Below are 20,964 nucleotides of genomic sequence, written 5' to 3' on the forward strand. Positions count from 1 at the left end.
CTGATCTTACCTGTGGATTTGCACACTGGGTATTGGTGACACTGCAGGCACACAAATCATATGGTTACTGATGTCCAGGTTCTCCCATGTGACTGCTGCATTTAATTTTCAGATACAATGGCTGTATCTTTATACCTTTTCATTCAGAAAATAGAAAACAGCTCTTTCAGCAAAACAAGGGCTGATAACATTGAAAAATTCCTCCTCTTGTAAGAGGAAGGGGTGAAGAGGGCATTTTGACATGGAATGCTGAACTTTTAAATATGCTTTGTCACCATTTGCATTAACATTAAGCTCTTTGTTTGTTGTGGCTTTTCATGCAGGGGTATATTGGCCATAGCTTGGAGTATGGCAGATCCAGAGCTGCTACTTAGCTGTGGGAAGGATGCTAAAATTCTCTGCTCCAACCCTAACACGGGAGAGGTATTGTATGCATGCCGCTTTAAAGAACCCAAAAATGTCTGTTCAGAGGCGGCACATGCAAAGCACGTCTTCCTGTGCTTGCATTCCTAGGAATGATGCCTCTGTGGGATGTTGCCCCCTATCCTATTTGCTATATGTGTCTTCTGAGCTTGTTGTGGTGGTGCAGGATTCCTTCCTGGTATTGTCAATATTAGACATTTGTCCTTGCAGCTTCTCTCTTACTGAGTAGTGATGTCCCTGTTCCTTATAAGAGATGGAAATGGCTCCACTTAAACTAAGTATATGCTTACTACTCTTTTGTTTTGGGTCCAGTGTGGCTGGATCATTGTTGCAATTGCCTTTTTCCTTCTCTAAGAACTTCATCCAGCCAGGAGGGTATTTGTAGGTTGCCATAGTTGTAGCAGATCAGTGAGAGCCACTCAAATGTGTTCCCACCCCACCCTTTTGGGCCTGGGAATACTTTCAAAGAGAATGCAGATCTGTTTTTTAGACAGTGTTTGTCCCTAGATCAGGAGAAAGGCTTCAGCTATGCTGGAGGGCTCCTTATCTCCAGTGGGCAATAATTGTGGAATGGGAAGTGTTTTTAAAATTCAGACATTGGCCCAAAAGTGCAAAAGTTGTACAGTGTTAGATGAGTTATCTGAGCTGGATCCTGTGCTGTTATGATGTTTTTACATGTGGTTGAATCATGCTGCATGTTTTTATTAAAACTAAAAACTAGTTCAATGGGAAGACAGTATTTTGTTGACAGCTAGCATTTTGTTCTTTGAGTTTCTCGTGGTTTATGGTTAAATATCTGCTGTAAGGGGAGCTTGTCTGTTCCATGGCACAAAAGGCTGTCTGCCCAGGGTGCAGGTTTTACCCTTTTTAGTTTTCCTATGAAAACAGACTTCCTTCATGTAGCATGTGAGGATACCTAAATCAGCTCTGAATAAACTAGTGTGAATGTCAGCTCAGTGAGACAGCACAGACACACCCCACCTGCATCATTTATCATTTGTCCTGTGAGGATTCAACAGAAGATCTCATGGGAGGAGAAGGAGATGAAGCAGTGGTGTGTGATGTTCTGCTGTTTGGAGATCATCAGGGTTTGCCCACTGTCAGTGTGTATGGTGATGGGGAGGCTGCTGGGGAGCAGGGAGAGCAGACCAGCCTCAGGGCACAGGGGAAGGTTGTTGCTATCAGGCAGGGTGCTCCATGAAAGCTCTGATTTGTTGGGCTTGGTTTTGCTCCCCAGGTGCTGTACGAGCTGCCCACGAACACGCAGTGGTGCTTTGATATCCAGTGGTGCCCGAGGAACCCTGCTGTGCTCTCTGCAGCCTCCTTTGACGGGCGCATCAGCGTCTACTCCATCATGGGCGGCAGCACCGATGGCCTGAGGCAGAAACAGGTTGACCAGGTGCTGAAAATCGTTCAGAATAGGGACAGAAGGGGGGGTGAACAAAATATGGGAAGTGTTCGATGGCTGCCTGCAGGCCTGCTTGCAGGATTGCCACTTCAGCACAAATAGATGTTTCATTTATTAGAGTAATGTCACTTCTGGTTTTTCCCCCTTGTGTTATCAAAGCTCTCCTCGTCTTTTGGGAACCTCGACCCCTTTGGCACGGGCCAGCCCCTGCCTCCCCTGCAGCTCCCCCAGCAGACTGCCCCACAGAGTGTGGTGATGCCTCTGAAGAAACCACCCAAGTGGATCCGGCGACCCATGGGAGCGTCCTTCTCGGTAAGGAGGTGACTGTGGGATTCACGTTCTCTGAACCTGAGAGAAGCAGAGAAAAGAATGATCAAAAGAATTCTTCTCATTCACTGCTCCTGTGTTGTGCTAAAGTAGAATGCAGTATGGAGATTATTTCCTTGGCCTATCAGGGCCAAGTGTGTGTGTTGGACTGTCGGCTGGCAGTTACGAGATGCTGTGCAGTTGGGTGCTTGGCAGATTCAGTTTAGATGTAGTGTAATATAGTAGAAAATAATGTAGTATAATAAAGTAATTAATTAGCCTTCTGCTATCAATGGAGTCCTCCTCATCATTTCTCCCTGCCACAGGGATCGTGATGAATACTATAGGAGACAGGGATGGATGGGCAAGGCAGGCCTGGCAGGTAGGGAAATAGTGCTGGCACCTGCTAAACCCCTTAGAAGGGGGGAGTTCAGTGTGGTGCTCCACCCTGGGAGATCTTCCTCTTTATTATCATAATGGGAGATGCTTAGGGTGCCTTCCAGACAGGGCACTGGGGTTACTGAGAGACATTTGTTTGTGTCTTGGCATTGGAGCTTTGCTTTTGTTTCTGTGCATTAGTAAATAAGAGTGCTTTAGAGTAAATACATATACAGCGGGGGGAATGAGACCAAACTGGGCAAGTATCTGAGACTTCATAGCTTCAAACTGCACTTGTGTGAGTCAGTATGGTGGGGAACACTCGGGTTAGCTTTGATCAAGGTAACAGGAGTTGCTGTAGCAGCACAAGGGTAGGTTCCTCCATGGCTGCTTGATTCGCAGAGAAGCCACCTGAGGGGATGGCAAGCTTGGCTTTTTTGCTCCTTGGCTCTACTTTTGGCTATTTTCTAAACCCACAGGCCATTTATTTGGGAACTTCTGGAGATTGTAGCCTGTCCATTTGAATTTGAATTCTCTGCTGCAATGCTACTCAATTTTCAGCATCATATGTCTGTTTATTCATGATCTGATGCGCAAATTAAATGCAATTTTCTCCTGTCAAAGAGAAGTGATGTTGCCTAGCCACTGACTGATGTGTCATTTTATGATGTTGTTTATTCCCTTATTTGTCCTGGTTTCCTAGGAGCCAGGTGTCAGTCTTTTCCCTGGCTAGGCTTTTGCTTTTTTCTAATGCAGGTTTTACTGGATTTGCCTGTGTAAATTAACTTTGAGCTATAGAATGAAATAATATCATAAGCCCCTCCTAATTATTTTGTGTTAATTTTACCTCTTCAAATTCACAACTTACTGCCTATGTCTCAGCAGAGTTTCAACTGCTAAACAGCCTGGTAAGAGCAGGGCAGACATCATGCTTGAGCATTTACTTAATGATGTCAAGTAAAGGTTTCTTTGGCAACTGCATTGCAATATCATTAGATACTCCACTGTTGCTGGGTACTGCATAGACCCACAGCTCTCAGTTTCTGGTCTGTCTTTTGTCTGAGAAAAAAACAGGCACAGGAATGGCTGTGCTTATAAATCTTATTAAATGTGAACCTACTTATCCAACAAGCTCCTTACAGGCGTAGAAGTATGGGATGAGGGGGAACCAAATAAATGAGCAGATGTCAGGAGTGTTCAGTTATTGGACAATAATCATATATATGTTATATAAAATACATTTTGATGCATGCTCCCCTGCTGTATACTTGTATTTTCACATACTGTATATGTGCTTCAATTCCAGTTTGGAGGCAAGCTGGTGACGTTTGAGAATTCCAAGCCTCCGCAGCAGCCAGGCATGGAGCAGCAGCTGCAGCATCCCCATGTCTACGTGAGCCAGGTTGTCACAGAGAAGGAGTTCCTGGCCCGCTCAAACCAGCTGCAGGAGGCTGTGCAGTCCCAGGGCTTTGTCAGCTACTGCCAGAAGAAAATCGACATGGCCCTGGCTGACTTTGAGAGGAACGTGTGGGCCTTCTTAAAGGTAACAGGCTGCCAGCCCTGCAGGAGCTCCCAGGGACTGGGGGAGCCAGGAGCTGGTTCCTTCTGCACATTGGCTGAAGAGCTGCTGGGAGCCAAAAGCTGCAGGCTGTGGGAATAGTGCCCATAAGCCATGGCACTGCAGGAGGCCCACCAGAAGAGGGAGGGTCCTCAGGACCAGGGGTGTTTGTGGGGAGTCATGGCAAAGCAAAGGTGTGGGTGAGGGTATATCCCATGGTTTTGGATATTTCCCATCAGCACATATTTGTGCAGGGTTTGTGAGAAGAATTAAAGCTTTGGGATAGCTTTAGATGGGCTTTTCACTGCTCACTCTAAGCATTTAGGAGTTTCCAAGTGAAGCAGATAAACACATTGTTCACCTACAATAACCAGATGGAAGCCTTCCCATCTGCTCATGTGCTCAAGTCACTGAAGATTTTTGCATTTCTCTTTATTACATTCAGTCTGCTCAGTCACGACATCTCCCTGGGTCATTCGTGGCAGTGAGGGAGAAAATGAAAAATTGTGAATTGCAATACAGTTTTTAACTTTTTAAAGGTGAACTTCGAAGAAGATTCACGTGTTAGATACCTCGAGCTCTTAGGATTCAGGAAGGATGATCTGAGGAATAAGGTAATTGTTCAATATGTGAGATAAATAACTTCTGAATTTCAGAGTTAATTTCAGAATTCTAACAGATACAGTTTGCTCTGTTGGGTTTTCTCATTAGTTGTGTCTTTGCAATATGGATGTTCAGTGGAAATGTCAGAGCAGGCAGCAGACTTCAGAGGTGTGTCTGCATCTGGCTGTCCATTGTTGTGAAATTCTCACTCATCAAGAAGCTTTGATATTTATTGATTTAAGCTATTCATGTAACTTTGCTATGTGACATCCTTCTACTCAAGCATGGTGGAATGGGATCTGCTTTTAGGATTTCTGGTAGAAGAACATGTAAGCAGTTTTCATTAACTAGGAAAATCTGGGGTAGGCTTTCTTGTTTGTGGCAGACATCATTCATTTTTGAAAGAAAAAGAGAAAAAAGCAAGCCCAAAGGTCAAATGTGGTTGGTTACATTTGGAAAAGCAAAATTTGGAAGCAATTTGCACATCATTATAGACCTTTCTTCCCAGCTGTAAGATTTTTGCTGTGTTGCAGGGAGTTATCTGCTGTGCCTTTTGGCTGTATTGTTTTCAGTTGTCTACCCAGGAACTATCTAGTATTTCTTCAGATCTGTTTCAGTGGATTTTAACATTTGACTCATTTTCATTATATCAAACTAATGTTTTATTTTCAAAGATTGGCTCCATTAAAGTGTATTGTGCTCACAAATTAAATTCCCTTCAGGGCAAAATTAATATGATTATGGAAAAAAAAAAAATCAAGGTTTTGATAACAGCTTGTCCTCAGCTTCTAAATATTTGTGCAGAGGCAAGCACAGCAAGGGTAATCCTGTTTTTGAAAAGCAGATCTCCGTTAGAAAATCCAGTTGAAACTCAGTAGTGGTTCTGCAGAGTGGCCTCATGAGATTAAAGCCCACTGCTTGCTTTTGCTCTGGGCTTATATGCCCTGTGCTTGGGGAGAAGCTGGGAAAATGGGCACAGCTGAACTGGGTGGCCTGGAATGCTGGGCCTATTCCATTATTTCAGTATTTAGGAAACAGATGGGAGGAGCTACAAGGTCCTGGTTTTTTGTAGCTGTTTTCTGAAAACATTCCATGTAGAAGTTGACTCCATGTTTTTTTCAGTGTGAAGAAGCAGCATAGTACAGCTCATCTGAAAGTTTGTGATACCCAGATGGAAAGCTCACTAAATCACAACTTGGTTTTCCTATTATTGGTAGCATTAGGAAAGTAAAAACAGGGATCACAGTTTTCAGCTTCTTGTAATAAGCTGTTAAGAATGTGGGAAGGGTGGGTTATATTCTTAAAACCTGTGATTCTCATGCAAGCCAAGTCCTGGATTTCTCATTTTTATTGTAAACTAGTGATTAAAAAAGAAAGAGAAAACTGTCTCCAGCAATTTGAGCTCAACTCTCTACACAGACCAGCCCACAAGGATAAAATAAAGCCTACAATACAAAAAGCAGTAGATAATTTTAGGAGCAATGTGAAACCCAGGCTCCCTGATGCTGAAATAATGAAGAAACTCTGTACATAAAATTGCTGGTTTTGAGAGCCCTAATTGAATCTCGAGTTATGGTTTGCTTTGCAAAGCGGTGGAAGCTGGGCATTTTAACTCTTTTTTTACCTTGGAAAATCCTAGCCCACAGCCAAGTGCCTGATGTCAGTAACCCACAGCACGAGGATTGTCACTGCTTTATTTTCCCTGACCAGAGCAGACAGAGGATATTGTCCTTCTTGTTCTGATACTGATTTTATTCCTGTGGTTTCCAGCACCTCTAGTGGGGTTTGAGGCCCTTGAGCTGACAATTAAAGGTGTAGGACAGCTGTTGTTTCCATCAGATCTTGGGGTGCAGGTATCTTAGCAGTAAATCCATCACCAGGCTGGAAGAGGAAATGGTTTTTATGTTTAGTGTTTTTATGTTAAGGTGTTTAATTTCATGTTAACTGTTCTGCAAGCAACATAGTAGCTACATGGGCCAGTTTTGCAGTCAGAGAATTTGGTGCCTCTTTAAAAGGTTACTTAAATCTTTGTTATTTTCTAGATCACATCTGCTCTGAATAAAGAAAGTCTTGCAGATGGTGCCTTGGGAGAGGTAAGCAAACACCTGTATGTAACTCTGTGGTTACTTTTATAATGCCATAGTAATTTGTAAAGTAATAATAATTTTTCTTTCCACTTGATAGCTGTTCCAAAGTAAGTAACAAATAATCCAGCATATGACAAGTTCCTACATTCAGTAGGATGAAGGTGTTATTTAAGAAAACCAACCACTTCTTTTTCACTCAGATGTTCCCCTCCTTTTCCAATGAAGGGCTCTGAGTCACAGATTTTAATATGGGGTCTCATGGCACCTGATTTCAAGAGCAGCACCTTCATCAGGCTTTAAAGAAAGCAGGACTGAATGTGTGGTCCCATAACTTTTCCTACAAGAGTGGTAACTACAGTTCGGGCACTGCCCACTGTAATTGCAGTGGCCTGAGTCTACAGCAGGACTCTGCAGTGCTTTTGTGCCACAGACAGTTCAGAGTCATCTGTAGCTGCCTCATGGGGGAGAAAGTTTGTTGGTTTTTTTGGTTGTGTTTTTTTTTTTTTTTTTTTTGGTTGGGTTTTTTTGCATGTTTTGAGGCAGTTGAGATGAAAACATCCCAAGCTACTGTGAAATGACAGAGAGCAAGGAAACCTAGCAAGGCCTCTACCCTGTTTGTGAGGCTCAAGCATATATTACCAATGCATTTCTGTGATTTTCAGTCTGGTTCTAACTTGGTTGGTGGAAGGGTGACTGTACTCTGCAATACAAAGTATTTCTGCCTCTTCTGCTGGTGGATTTTTATGGCATCTTCTCTCTGCTGAAGGCTCCTGCAGAATCTGATGGATCTGTGCCAAAGGAGGGGGATGAAGGCCAGACTGCAGAGGAACAGTTCTTGGGAGAGGTATCTGTTGCTCTCTAGACTAACCCTGCTGACCTCCCCTGTATTTACTTTGTTCCTTTTAACAGCATTTTGTTTTCTTGGCTTTTCCTGCTGCTGAGGATATACAGAAATACAAAAAATTATTTATAATGGTAAAACTGGACTCTTGCTGGGATTTTGTTTCATCTCCTTCAGGCAGTATGTTCAGCGAGGTTTATTGCAGGCAATTTGTGCTCAACCATGCCAGCATTTGGGATCCTACCCACTGTTTGAACAGGATTGTTTTCAACCCTGTGTCTTACATATGAGAATAGGTCTCTATAATTAGCATTAGGACTGAGCATTAGCACTAAGGACTGAGCTTCTGCCTTGTGAGGTGTCACTAGCACTGAAAATAGTACTGCTGTGTGAACAGGCCAACTTCATTCTTCCCCATTCCCTCAGTCCCCCTGTTGGGTTAGAGTTTGGGCTGGTAGCTGTGCTTCCTGTGCTTGGTGTCTGTCTGCAGCTGTCTGTGGAGATGGGGGCAGTGGTTTAAGGCTCATGCATGTTGGGGTGGTGCACACATAACAAACAGCCTCTTAAAGACACTAAAATCAGGATGCTCTCCTTGGGTTAGGTGCTTGATTGCTTGTTAGTTCTTTAAGCTCTGTAGTGGCAGATGTGTGTGTCTGACAGTGTAAGGGCTTTGCTATATGCAGCCATGAAGATATCCAATATCTCATTACAGATGTCTCTCCTAGGAGAGAATTCACAGCCAAACATGGCCTCAGCCTACCTAAACATTTGTGAGCCTGGCCTGAAGCCACTGGTGATGCATCAGGGCATGCTGTCACATACATGAAGTAACTGGATGGGCACATTATTCCTGTGGTAGTCACAGCACGCTCTCAACCAATACCAAACACGCATCCAGTGTTATCTGACAACAAAATCATTTTCCAGATGCTGTGTCCTTTTCACAAGCCAAGCATAAAGCTTGTTTCAGACTTGCTTCCCCCTCCAAATGAATGTCTTTGGTCTATTGTGTCCTTCAGTTTAGCTGAACAAGCAGGCTGTTCCTGAACTCCCTTAGTGTACTGGAGCAATGGCTTGTGACAGGGGACGAGGTTTGTGGGCCAGGTTCTGCACTCTGTGAAAATGGATGGTGAAGAGAGACTTCTCTTTTGATGCTATTTTTTATTATTGAAATGTTTGAAATCCCAAAATCCAGGTACTCACACAAAGTGGCCTCTATCTTAATTCTGGGGGAGTTTTATAGGAAAATCAGCCTCTGTCTACTGAACATTCCTGTCCTGAGTGCTACATTGGACTTCTGTGTTGATAATTAAGCTTGTGTTCATGTGTAATTTGCTTAATTAAACGGGGCTTTATGTCTGGTGCGGAGGTTTTCAAGGATGAGCAGAAATTTGAAGTGGAGCAGAGTGGAACCCAGATAGCATTAATGGTAGACTGTTCTTGGTAGGGGTTAAGGCTGAAAGAAAAGGAAAGAAAAGGATTCTGTGTTTCTCATTGTAGCTGTGGCTTTGCTTGGAGGGGGCTGTGTGTATATGGCTACAGATATAAGCTGGTACCCAGGATCCAAGTGTCTGGCTGCTGGTACTTGTGAGGTAAAGGAACTTTATAGGTAAAGCAAAGAAAAACAAGGAATTTATTAACTGCTTCCCATGAGCAGGCAGGTTTCCATCCCTAAGAAAGCTGAGCTCCACTTCATGTAACAGTGGCTTGGGAAGAGAAATGCCATCACTGCAAACATCCCCCTCTTTCTTCTTCCTCCAGCTTTATATTGTGCTAAGTATGATGTTAAATGGCCTGGAATATCCCTTGGGTCAGCTGTCTTGATTGTGTCTCATCCCAGCTTCCCATGCACTCTGTACCTTCTCACCAGAGGTGCAGTAGGAGAAGTAGAACAGGCCTTGGTGCTGTGCAAGTGCTGCTCAGCAAAAGCAACATCTCTGTATTATCAACACTCTTTCCAGGACAAATCACACAGCCCCATCCTGGCTACTGTGAAGAAAAGTAACTCTACCTCTGCCCAAACTGGCACACAGGGATAACCTTCTTTCTAAGCTAATGGTCTGAGTTGACTGGTAGTCTGAAGTTTTAAATTTTACTTGCAGTACAAGAGCTATATGGCTTGAAAATATTTGTGTTTTCTAAGTGTTTACATAATCTCAGAAATTATGCTTTTCCTTTCTCTTAGACACTGAAGGACCATAAACAAGAAACTGAAGATTTGGGATCTGCAAAGACAACATTTAACATTTCTGTTAGTGGAGGTACAAAAAAACCTTACTATTGATTTTATTGTATGTACTGTTATTTGTAAGTACTGATGTTGATACTGGAGTTCCAGTGAGAAGGCAGATTCTGTGCACATTGTGAAGGATTGTGATACTTGCCTCTAACTGCATTCTCATGCAGTCTCAAGGCACTTGAAAATACAGCTTTTTTAAGGAAGGAAGGAAGTTATACAGCACTTGAGTCCCCCCATTGCTGACACGCAGCTGCTCTGAGTGATAAAAGAAGATACGCTTGGTCAGGCATGAAGTGCTGTTTCTACAGAACCTCCCAGGGGATCTCGAGTAACACAGAAGCCACTGACCCCTGTCCTGGTTTGACTTTTTATGGCACTATTCAGGTAGTTGTTTTAGGGGCCATTTAGACCTCCAGGAACTTGTTCTGTCACGAGGTAAGTAATGCTTGACAGTGCCCCAGTGGCATGGCTGTGCCCGTGTGTGTTTGGGGCTGGAGTGAAGCACCCCTGTGAGTAGCTGGCCAGGAGCGGGCTGCTTGGCAGACAGCTGTGCCAGTGTTGTACCGTTGGACAGTGTCACCTGCTGCTGCATCCTTGTGGCTTTTGTGGCAGCATTTGGAAGAGCACCCCTGTGTTGTTGCAGATGTGGATGGGCTGATCACACAGGCTCTGCTGACAGGGAACTTTGAAAGTGCAGTGGATCTGTGCCTGCACGACAACCGCATGGCCGACGCCATCATCCTGGCCATCGCCGGCGGGCAGGAGCTGCTCTCCCGGACTCAGGAGAAGTACTTCGCCAAGATGCGCAGCAAAATTACCAGGGTAGGTGTTTGCAGGCCAGAAGTAACATGCTCATATGCCTTTGGCCACTCCCTTTTTCACCTTAAAAAGTCTTCTTGCCAATTTAGAGGTTTATTTCTGGTGGATGTTAGTAAGTGTTCAAGTTGGTAAGATCTCGGAGCAGAAGGATTTTTGTTACTCTTTTTTAATGCATTGGTAAGGGGAGAAGAGGCACACCACATGAATATCAGTACACAGGAGTATTCTTTATCCCATCTCCAGTGTCTCTGAGTTGCATATACACTAATAGATTGTAAGCAATAAAGACAAATGCTTTAAGAAGGGCGCATTTCAGTCTGCTGTTCTGTCACTTATTTCACATGTGACCCATGCTCAGGGCCAGCAGTATTATGTTGATTTCTGCCCGTGATCCGCCTTCACAGATTTGTGAAGGCGGATCACGCCTTTGCTGATGCTTTGTTTTACTGCATGCACAGAAGAGAGAGCAAAGTATTCCCAGGGTAGATTAATCACCCTTTGTCTAGCAGACAGCATGTTATGGCCAGCTGGTTATTGTTATTTTCAGCTTTTTGCAGTGCTAGGGGTTGCTGATGCTGCTTTCTTTTCTACTACCAATATGAGAAAGAAGTGACAGGAGGTTGAAACAGGAGAAGTGCCTATAAAAGAACAGCTACTCTTGGTTTAGCAAGAGTAGCAGCTTTTAGAGGAATTTCTTCAGTGTAGCTCATCCTTTGGGAAAAGGTGTTTTTATGAAGAGCTGACCAGTTATCTGTGCCTATGCTGACAGGCAAACATTGACCTTGTAGTTAGGATGTTGCATTTGTTGTTCAGGTGTGTTTTTTCTCTTCTGGTCCCAAACTGCACACATACTGCTTGTTCAGCTGTTTCTGAGCTTGAAGTCTTGGCATGAGAAGGACTTTGTTCACTGTAGAGCAGCACAGCTGCCAAGTCCTTCTTCTGTCCAAAGCAAAATAACTTTTTGGCAGAGTTTTAGAAGGAGGAAACTGGGATTCCATTCTGAGGGCCGTGCAGAGGTGGCCTTTGTAGGGTTGCTACAGCCAGCTCAGGTTTATATTGCTGCCAGCTCTTTATGCAGCCTTTTCAACTGCCCCTCACTGGTCAGCTTGAGACCAAGAGCTTAAAGCTGAATGAAAGAGTTTAACAAACAAAATTCATACATCTCCCTGGGCATTGTGTAGAAGACTTCATAGCTAAATACTTGGTAGTTTATCTTTGTCTGCAAAAATAGTGGTGAAAACCATTTGCAGCAGCTTGTGGAGATTTGTGTATTCTTTTCTTATTCATTTTGTAGCAAGAATAATTGGCCTCTGCATGTTCTCTGAGCTTGTTTTGTGATTATTTTCCTTTTTAAGTAAGATGTGCTCTTGTGCAGCTGTTGAACTGCAATGCAGTACCTGTCATGACCCTGGATATAGTGGGGATGAGTACCCTGGAGCAGTGTACTCATCCCCACAATAACTCATCCCCATCCTAACTGTGGTCTCTCTCCTGCTCTAGCTCATCACTGCAGTTGTAACAAAGAACTGGAAAGAGATTGTGCAGTCTTGTGACCTGCAGAATTGGAGAGAGGCTTTGGCTGCTGTGCTCACTTATGCCAGGCCAGATGAGTTTACAGCCCTCTGTGGTAAGGACCCTTCACAGACTGGATAATTCCAGAGCAGTATCGTGGCTTTGCTCACGGTTCCTTGGCAGGTTGCTTCCCCAGCTTCAGCGGTGGTGGGGAGGGATACCCAGAGTGATTTACCAGCATTTTGTTCTTATTTTATCTAGATCTCTTGGGTAGCAGGCTGGAGAATGAGGGGGACAGCATTCTGCAGACACAAGCTTGCCTCTGTTACATTTGTGCTGGCAACGTGGATAAACTTGTTGCTTGTTGGACCAAAGTTCAGGATGGAAACAGCCCCTTGTCCCTTCAGGTTGGTAATTCTTTTAAGAAAGGTGTTGGAAATAACAGACTGCAATCATTTGGCTCTTAAATCAGATTATCTAGTGTAGAGCTTTGCTGTCTGATGTACAGCAGGATGCAAGCCTTTCCTTTCTGGAAAAATAACACACAGATATGATACTGGAAAACATGCTGGGAAGTACAGTGGCCCCTGTGCTTGCCTTGTTCTTTGGGTAGTGTTACTAATACACTTCTTGTGTGAAATAATAGTAGTAGTTAGTGTTTTGATAACTAAGGGCCTTCCAGTGCTTCCATCTTTCATGGTTAGGAAATACTTGGACTTTTGTACTTTTGGAAGTTCAGGAGAAGAAATTAATAGAATTAGATTTAAATCTGGAGAGGCAGTTGTAGGAAGGTTCTCATGAGAGTTTTCCCTAGGGCTTTGCACATCTAAAGCTTGGCTTCCAGCAGTGAAATACATTGCTTATAGCAGGTATGTTGAGGGAATAAGGTTGATGGGTGGAATGAAGCAGTAATGGAATGATTTATTTTATAATACAATGTTAGTTTCTTCCATCTCTTTAAGGCCTTTGAAGAACCAGTTTTAGAAAGTACTTACTTGATGATGCTGTAAGACTCTTTAGTTAATTGGAACTGATGTGTATCTGAGTTTTGCTTCATGTCATTAACTCTCTGAATTATCAAAATAATTTGATTTTGAGGGCTTTATTTACAGAGTTACCTTCAGTTTGAATTTGCATTTTGATTGCATGGCTTTGGTCTCAGGCTGTAAAATTGGAAAATGTTGTTGAAGTCCTAATTAGGTGACTTTTACTATGATAGTGGCAATAGAAGCTGTTGTTTTGGGGTTTTTTTCACTTGCCATTTTTGAAGTGCTGATTTGTAGGGAAAAAACAAACGGTTAGAAAATAGTCTTTATTTGTAATGTATGGTTGAAATCTTTTGTGTGGTACACTCTCATTAAATCTCTTGTAAGATTTTAAACAGAGCTTTAGTTTTGGCAAATGAATATTTGTAGTATCCTTCAATATAAATACAGTAAGAAAAAGATAAGAAAACCTAACAGAAAATATTCCTGTAATTTTGGACTAGAAGGAAACCCAGTCAAGACCAGCTCTGGTGTTGGGGGTCATGCAAGGAAGGCAAGATGTAGAGTATTTCTGATGGATATCAGGAAAACCACTTTGCTATAACGACCAGAAAAGTATGGACAGCTCTTCCAGGGGAGTTTTTAGATCCTTTGAAGATGGATAAGAACTGACTTACTGAAGCACTGTGAATGAGCGTGCAGTGGAGTAGTGGTGACAGGTGTGATGTTGTCTCTTTGCTCTGAAGCTGTCACCGGATAATTTTATGAAAGCATCCACTTGGTGGAGATACTCAGTGCTGATTGAGCCCTGAAATCCTGTTTGATAAAAGCAGTTCTTTGGAACTCTTCTGGCTCTGCTGTTAGAAGGTGCTTGGTGGGTGGTTGCTGTTCAATCCTCTGGGAACAGCTGTGCCTTTGGTGCAGCTGTGGCCGTTTGGAAAACCTGCGCTTGGCTTGGGCTCCCCACTGGGTGACAGGGGTCGTGCCAGAGACAGTCTAAAGCCAGGGTCTGCTTCACTTTGTTGTTCTCACTTGGGGGTGGGTTTCCCCCTCCTGATCTTTCAGGATTTAATAGAGAAGGTGGTGATCCTGCGCAAAGCCGTGCAGCTCACGCAGGCCGTGGACCCAAACGCCATGGGCGCCCTTTTGGCCGAGAAGATGAGCCAGTATGCCAACCTGCTGGCTGCTCAGGGAAGCCTGGCTGCAGCACTCTCCTTCCTCCCTGCCAACACCAACCAGGTATGGGACCTTGGGCTCTTTGCTCCCTCTCTGTCTGTGAACAGGGGTGTTTCATCAGAGGTCTCTGCGTGGTGCACTTCTGTGGTATTTTCTGAGTTCCCCAGACAGAGGAGGAATGAGTGAATCTGCCTCCATGTTCTTAGAAGGCTAATTTATTATTTTATGATATTGTGTTGTGTGTGGTGTGTGTTGTGTTTTATTTTTATTTTCATTTATTTTAAATGTTATATTATGCTATACTAAACTATACTAAAGAATAGAGAGAGGATACTTACAGAAGGCTAAAAGATAATAATGAAAAACTCCTGACTCCTTCCAAAGTCCTGACACAGCTGGACTGTGATTGGTCATTAAGTTAAAACAATTCTCATGAAACCAATGAAGCAACCACCTGTTGGTAAACAATGTCCAAACCACATTCCAAAGCAGCAAAACACAGGAGAAGCAAACGAGATAATTGTTTTCCTTTTTCTCTGAGGCTTCTCAGCTTCCCAGGAGAGAAATCCTGGCCAAGGGATTTTTCAGCATCAGGACTGCCACTTGACATGCACCTTGGAATGTGACAGTCAGGCTGTTCCCCTCACCCTGCACTGGCCTTGCTGAGCTGGCAGGCCTGCACAGACTTGTGCTCCCTCTTGGTTTCACACCCTTGTGCCTGCAGCCAGTGACTGCCAGAGGGTGTCCCTCCTGCAAGCCAGGCATGGCAAATAAAATGCCATAAATATTTGGTTGTTCTCTTCTGACTTCCCATCTTCCAGCAGCTGATATGTGTAGACAATTTGGGAATGAGGCAGGTGTAAGACAGTTCCAAGGGCCTCAAGTCTCATGCAGAACAGACTTATTCCAATGAAATAAAGCAGGCTGAGAGGGAGCTCATCAGTGAGTGGCCACTCAGGCTCTCAGTGTGCTGCACTGGGTGCCAGGCAGTGCATCTCAGCTCTCCTCCCTGTCCTTTTCTGGTTGCAGCCAAACATTGTGCAGCTGCGGGACAGGCTCTGCAGAGCCCAAGGGGAGCTGCCAGCGGGACAGGACGGCCTCAAGGCACCGTATGAGAGAGAGCCCATGGCCAAAGGGCGAGCTGGCCCCGCGGCTGGACGGATGCAGGCACCCCAAGCTCCAGCCCAGCAGTACTACCAGCAGGTAAATGGCCTTTGCCAGGAAGGGAGGGACATGCTGCTTGAGTTCTGCAGAATGATGGATGTAATCATTTATTTCCTTTCTCTTGATCTGAGGCTGTGTGACAAACCTCTACTGGGAGCCTTGTGGTGAAGGTCACTGGTGCTTCCTTTCAGTCAGTTCAGATGCCTCCTTTACTCCTCATCTGGAAACATCCTTTAAACACCTGCTTCTGAAGATTAGGTGTTTCCCCCTTTGTTTGAAAACGTGCCAAGAGTAGCTGTGTGGGAGAACAGCACTGCAGGCATTCTGTGTGCTTCCTCTCACAGTCCCTGATGTTGTCCCATCCCTGCAGGCCTTGGGGCTTGCTCATGCTGCTCTCCAGCCTCCTCTGGGGCAGATTATTCCCACCCCTAGCTCTGATTTTGGCTTCAGAAGTTGCTGAGCAGTGGTTATAGCATACTGAGGGCACTTTAGTGCAGCTGTGGGCACAGCCTGCTGTGAAAACACCTTCCCAGCCAGGTGTAAGAGGGCCGGGGCTGGTGGGGAGGCTGAGAGTGAGCTGTGTACAAGCAAGACCAGGTGAGTATGAGACTAATAAGGGAGCTGTGCAGGGAGGAAGAGGAGAAGTGGGGGAGGGAAATTCTCTGGTTTTACCTGTAACCTGAGGATGACAGTGCAGCAGAACACACTGGCCATCAGGGCAGTGTGGTGTGTTGGGCAGCCCTGGCTGTCTGTGTGCTTAGAGCACTGCCAGGTCTAATCCCCCAGCACAGCACTGCAGCTCATCTGGCCCCCTCTAAAGGTGCTCTGGGCTGGGCTGTTCTGAGAGCAGAGCTGGGTTAGGGCTGTGGCTGTTCTCCTTGGGCAGAGATTGGCACAAGCAGAGGCATCTCTTGTCTCTGCTGCCCCCAAGCACTGCCTGCCAGAAAAACCAGGGCAGGAAGAAAGCAGGAATGAAAGGTTGGGGGGGGAGTTGAGCATTCTCAATGTCAGCAGTAGAGTGTGCCTCTGCCTTCTCTCCAGGGTGTTAGCAAGGTAGATTTCAGAAGGGACAAAGCCTTCATCCAGGATTTACCTTGCTAACCCCATTGCATATGGTATTAAATGCATCATCATTAATAATCAAGCCTACTCTGCTGTCTGTGTCTTTGGCCTTCTTCCTTGTAGCCAATGAGTTGCCTTGAGAAGTGAAGCTCTGTGTGTCCTGTTTGGCTCTGGAGAATACTCTCCTCTAAATACTGATATATGAACAATGCTTTTTTAAACCAGAGTTCCCTCTTTCTCCCACTGTTTCCAAAATGCCCCAAGCAATTATTTCATCAAGCCCTGCTCATTAGTTAAAGGCTGGGTGTATCAGAACCCCACAAGTTCACTGGGAGTTACAACCCCCTGTGTTGCTGGCTTTTCAGGGAGTTCATCCTCAGCAGGAAGGGCTTGAAGGGGACAGGTGTCAATCAGAAAGGTTCCCAGCTGATGAACCAGAATGGAGAGATATTACATGTTTGAGTGTTAGGATACTTGCTATGTTTGATTCCTTTTAAGAAGGTGTGTTATGCAGGACTTGTTCAGGCTTGAGGCAGCCTTTGTTTAACTGCTGTCCCAAATAGGAACATGTTCTTAATACTTGGATTCCTTTCAGCTTAGTTTTGTTAAACCCTCTTTTTCATCTGAATAAACCAGGCATGAAGTGGGGGGGGAAAGTCTTTCAGATCCTCTGGTGATGAGTGATGCAGGCATTAGCAGTGGCTGTTGTGCAGCTGACTGCACCATCAGCTTAGCACTGCATGGGGTTAGAGACACATAGACTGAAGCCAGCTGAGCCAGCCAGGGCTGCAGGGTCACAGCTTTCCCTCTGCTTATATCCTTGAACCCCAGCCATGTGTCCTGTGTTGCCCACTCCTTGCTCAGGAATGTGCCAGGCCCAGGAAGTTCTTGATTTCTGTCCCATCAGAAAGGTAGGAGTGGTTGTGTGGACTTGAAGCCTTTTGGAGTGGCAAAGAAGGAAGATGGAGGAAAGGAGCTATGGGAGACTGGCTGGGAAGCAATTACCATTAAGATGTGTATTTGTGCATGTGCAAGAGCTGAATATCAGTTTTTAACCTTGTAAAACTATATTTTAACCTTTTTTAATTCATCTGAAACTCAATTTGAACCAACTCATTCTGTGTGAGGCATATGTTTGAATTTAACATGGAACCTGGGGCTTGCAGCTGTGGTTAGAGATGCTCACTGTCATGGACCAGTGTGGGGGGGGCTTCAGCAGCAGGAAAACGTGATGAAAGATGGAGACCTGGCTGACTGGCACATATAACACTGCACTTGCTCCACAGCCTATTGCAGCTGCAACACTGCTTCATCCTCACTCTGCAATTCACTTTGGCTCCAGTGATTTTTGTCTGTCTTGAATGCAATTCCCTTCTTCCTCTGAAATTTTATGGCTGTTACAAGTGCCAGCATGCAAACCTTCTTGCACTCACTACTTTGCATCTTGATTTGTGAAACCCTTTAGACTTTTTTATTGTTTTGTTTTCCATGATTGGTATTTCTTTGTTCGATTCAGGTTAGAATTGCCCCTACTGTCACTACCTGGAGTAACAAAACTCCTACTGCCCTTCCCAGCCATCCTCCTGCAGGCTGTCCCTCTGACACACAGGTATAACCTTCATTATTTCTCTCTGAGCCTCTGCTCCACCCCAGTGTGTCCCCTGGTGTAATCTGTATTCTTGGCACAGTCTGTACAGATAGATGGACGGAGCAGCTCCCATGTGTGCTCTGGTTTCACTCCTCTGCATCTCCTTACTTTTCTTTCACCAATTCCCAAAGGAGTGGCACTGGAAAGTCGAGTGGGAGCTCAGTGTGACCTGAGTCTCCCCAGCCCTTGCCCCACAGTGAAATATCTGAAGTATGATTTTTCCTTTCCCCTTTTCCGTGGAGATCAGAAGCTGCGGAGTTACCATTTAAGTTTAGTTGAAAGATGGCAGGGAGCTCTTCCTTGTGCAGGCAGGTGTGTGCTGCTCTGCTTGCTGCTGAAGTCACTGCACATCCAGCTGTGCTTTCAGTGCTGTGCTGGGCACCCTGAGGCACTGGGGTGGCTGGAGGCATTTGCCCCTGTGCTGTTGATTCCCTTCTTCCAGGGAATATGGTTTCAGGCCTTGAAATGTGAACTCATCCTTTTGCTGCAGTTCTGCTTCAGCACTGCATTACCATTACTAATGAAATCCTGTCTCTCCCATTTTTCCTGTAATTTTTTTTGACAGGGGGACAACCCACCTCCTCCAGGGTTTATTATGCCAGGTGCTGTTGGCCCCAGCATGCCACCACAGCAAGCCACATCTTCCAACTACAGCATGTACTCGCAAGCAGGAGCACGGCCAGCGTACCCACAGAGTGAGTAAGAGCAGCCTCCCCTCCCCCTGTCCCTCCCACCCAAGTGGGCAGCTTTAACTCAGGGATAATCCTGAGTCCCCTCCTTGGGACTGGCAGTGTTCAGTCCAAGCCAGGCTCACAGTTCTTGCAGGGTGGGGAGAAAAGTGAGGTGACATCTCAGGGTTTTCTTGGTGGGGTGCAGGCATCAGACACCCTCTGTCAAACCTTCCTCCTTGCTGGGGTGTCTCAGACTCACTTTTCAGCTGGCCTGGCCCAAGGTTGTGCTGGGGTCAGAGACTCCAAAGTCTGAGCCCTGGGAAAGCAGCACAGGCCTGGCAAAGAGAGACACAGCTCATCTGTGTGCAGCTGAGCCGTCCATTCCTCACTGGGGCTCCATGGGAATGGGAGAGGGGATGAGGAAATGAGGGCAGTAGTAGAGGTGAGTGAAGAAGGGGGCAGAGCCCTGACTCACCCAAAGCAGGGACTGAAAGTACTGGCATGAGGGAGGAAAAAAGGCCATAGATGGGCAGAGGCAGTGGAATCAGGCTGCAGGACCCACAGTGAAAGGCTGTGAGCTTACATTCTCTTCCAGAGTCTGTATTCATTTCTTTGGCCTCAGTTTTCTCTTTGTGAAAACCTGGGACAGGGCTTTCCTTTCTCTGAGAGCCCCTGTGAGGATTTCAGTGGTCCAGAAGACAGCAGTGTCCGTGGTGGCTCTGGGCTGGAGGGTGGGTGTGGGAGAACAGCAGTCCTTTGAGCCAAGGCCATCCTCTCTGTGCCTCCCAGGGGCAGGATGGGGATTTAAGCAGCCAGAGTTGTGAGAGCCAGGATTTGGCTGGGCAGGTAAGTGGTTTCAGGGGGTAGGGGCATGAAGAGAGGAGAGTCAAGTGTAGAAGGAAGCAGAGGCAGATGAAACCTGCTGCTCTGTTGTGAACTCACTGACTGTTTTTTCTCCCTGTTTGTAGCATATCAGGCCACACAGCAGTACTCTGGAACTGGGGGACCAGCTCTCTATCAGCCTCAGCAGCCTGTTGCTGCCCCTGCTTCAGCCTCTTACCCCAGCCCTGCCCCTAACACCACCCCTTCCTACCTGCCCTCTGCCCCTGCCCACTCCATGCCCTCCCCGCTGTACCCCGGGCAGCCTCAACCCTCCCCAACGAGCCTGAATCCCATCTCTTCCTTCCCTGTTCCTCCTTCTGGCACATCCTTTCAGCATGGCAGGCCAGGACTTCCAGCAACTTCTGTGGCTTATGCATTACCTACTGGACCAACAGGTACTCTGCCTGCAACCAGTGACCTTCCTGCATCCCAGAGAACAGGTCTGCGCTTGGACAGGGGGCAGGCAGGGAGGAGGGAGGGGTTTGCTCTTCACCCACTAGGTTCAATATGCACTTCTTGCCTTGTGAATGCTCTGTAAAAAGTTTGCTTTTGCTTAGAGATCAGTTCAAAGCATTTCTAAACCACGTCATCACCCCTGTGCATCTGTGATAGGGCTGTGTTGGTGCACTCAGCAGCATAAGCAGTCACCTTTCTCTGGGGAGCCAGACCTTGCCACTGTCACTGAGCTTTTGTCTTGCCCAAGACAGGATGCTACCACAGGCTTCTTATGAGGCTGTTGTATGCCATGGATGGATCACGGCTCAGTTTTAACGTTGGTGTCAGAGCCTGCACTGTGAGAGCAAAGTACAAAAATGAGCAAGTTTTCCTAATTGCTGCAGACAGGATGATCCCCATTCTCCTTGCTGAATGATTTTGCAGATGTGATTTGCCCATGTCTCTGGTTCTTGAGCAGCCTTTAAAGCCTGGATTGGCAGCATATTTAATTCAAACAGCATTTCCCATAGCATCGGCTCTCTTTTGTTATTTTGTCCCTAACCTGTTATTGTGATGGGATTTACTGAGGTTCTGAATGCCTTAAATAATCAGAAGTGATTTAGAAATGCTTTTACCTGTCTCTTCCCTGAATGTCAATTAAAAGCATGTGTGTGTGGCTGACACTTAGGAGCATGTTGGAGCATGCTTGGTGAGACAGCACTCGCTGAGGTGGGGCTCCATGTCTGCTTGTGACTGCCTGGTGTCA

The 20,964-nt window shown here is 45.6% G+C and overlaps 1 protein-coding gene across 15 annotated transcripts in view; it reads left to right on the forward strand.

The window, feature by feature from the left end:
• Positions 1-20,964, forward strand: part of SEC31A (SEC31 homolog A, COPII coat complex component) — a 40,110-nt gene that overhangs the window by 8,723 nt on the left and 10,423 nt on the right. For 3 of the 15 annotated variants that reach the window (XM_059844035.1, XM_059844036.1, XM_059844038.1), the window contains exons 8-23: positions 324-423; positions 1,661-1,822; positions 1,991-2,143; positions 3,822-4,058; positions 4,613-4,687; positions 6,719-6,769; positions 7,530-7,607; positions 9,790-9,865; positions 10,487-10,665; positions 12,163-12,289; positions 12,436-12,581; positions 14,226-14,399; positions 15,366-15,539; positions 18,079-18,171; positions 18,776-18,905; positions 19,850-20,203. In XM_059844035.1, coding sequence (XP_059700018.1) covers positions 324-423; positions 1,661-1,822; positions 1,991-2,143; positions 3,822-4,058; positions 4,613-4,687; positions 6,719-6,769; positions 7,530-7,607; positions 9,790-9,865; positions 10,487-10,665; positions 12,163-12,289; positions 12,436-12,581; positions 14,226-14,399; positions 15,366-15,539; positions 18,079-18,171; positions 18,776-18,905; positions 19,850-20,203 — 2,309 coding nt within the window. The remainder of the gene's footprint in view (positions 1-323; positions 424-1,660; positions 1,823-1,990; positions 2,144-3,821; positions 4,059-4,612; positions 4,688-6,718; positions 6,770-7,529; positions 7,608-9,789; positions 9,866-10,486; positions 10,666-12,162; positions 12,290-12,435; positions 12,582-14,225; positions 14,400-15,365; positions 15,540-18,078; positions 18,172-18,775; positions 18,906-19,849; positions 20,204-20,964) is intronic. The other 12 variants (XM_059844037.1, XM_059844039.1, XM_059844042.1 and 9 more) reach the window with 8 other exon arrangements.

The sequence above is a fragment of the Haemorhous mexicanus genome, chromosome 4 (genome assembly GCF_027477595.1).
Source record: "Haemorhous mexicanus isolate bHaeMex1 chromosome 4, bHaeMex1.pri, whole genome shotgun sequence".
In the NCBI taxonomy this organism is placed as follows: domain Eukaryota; kingdom Metazoa; phylum Chordata; class Aves; order Passeriformes; family Fringillidae; genus Haemorhous; species Haemorhous mexicanus.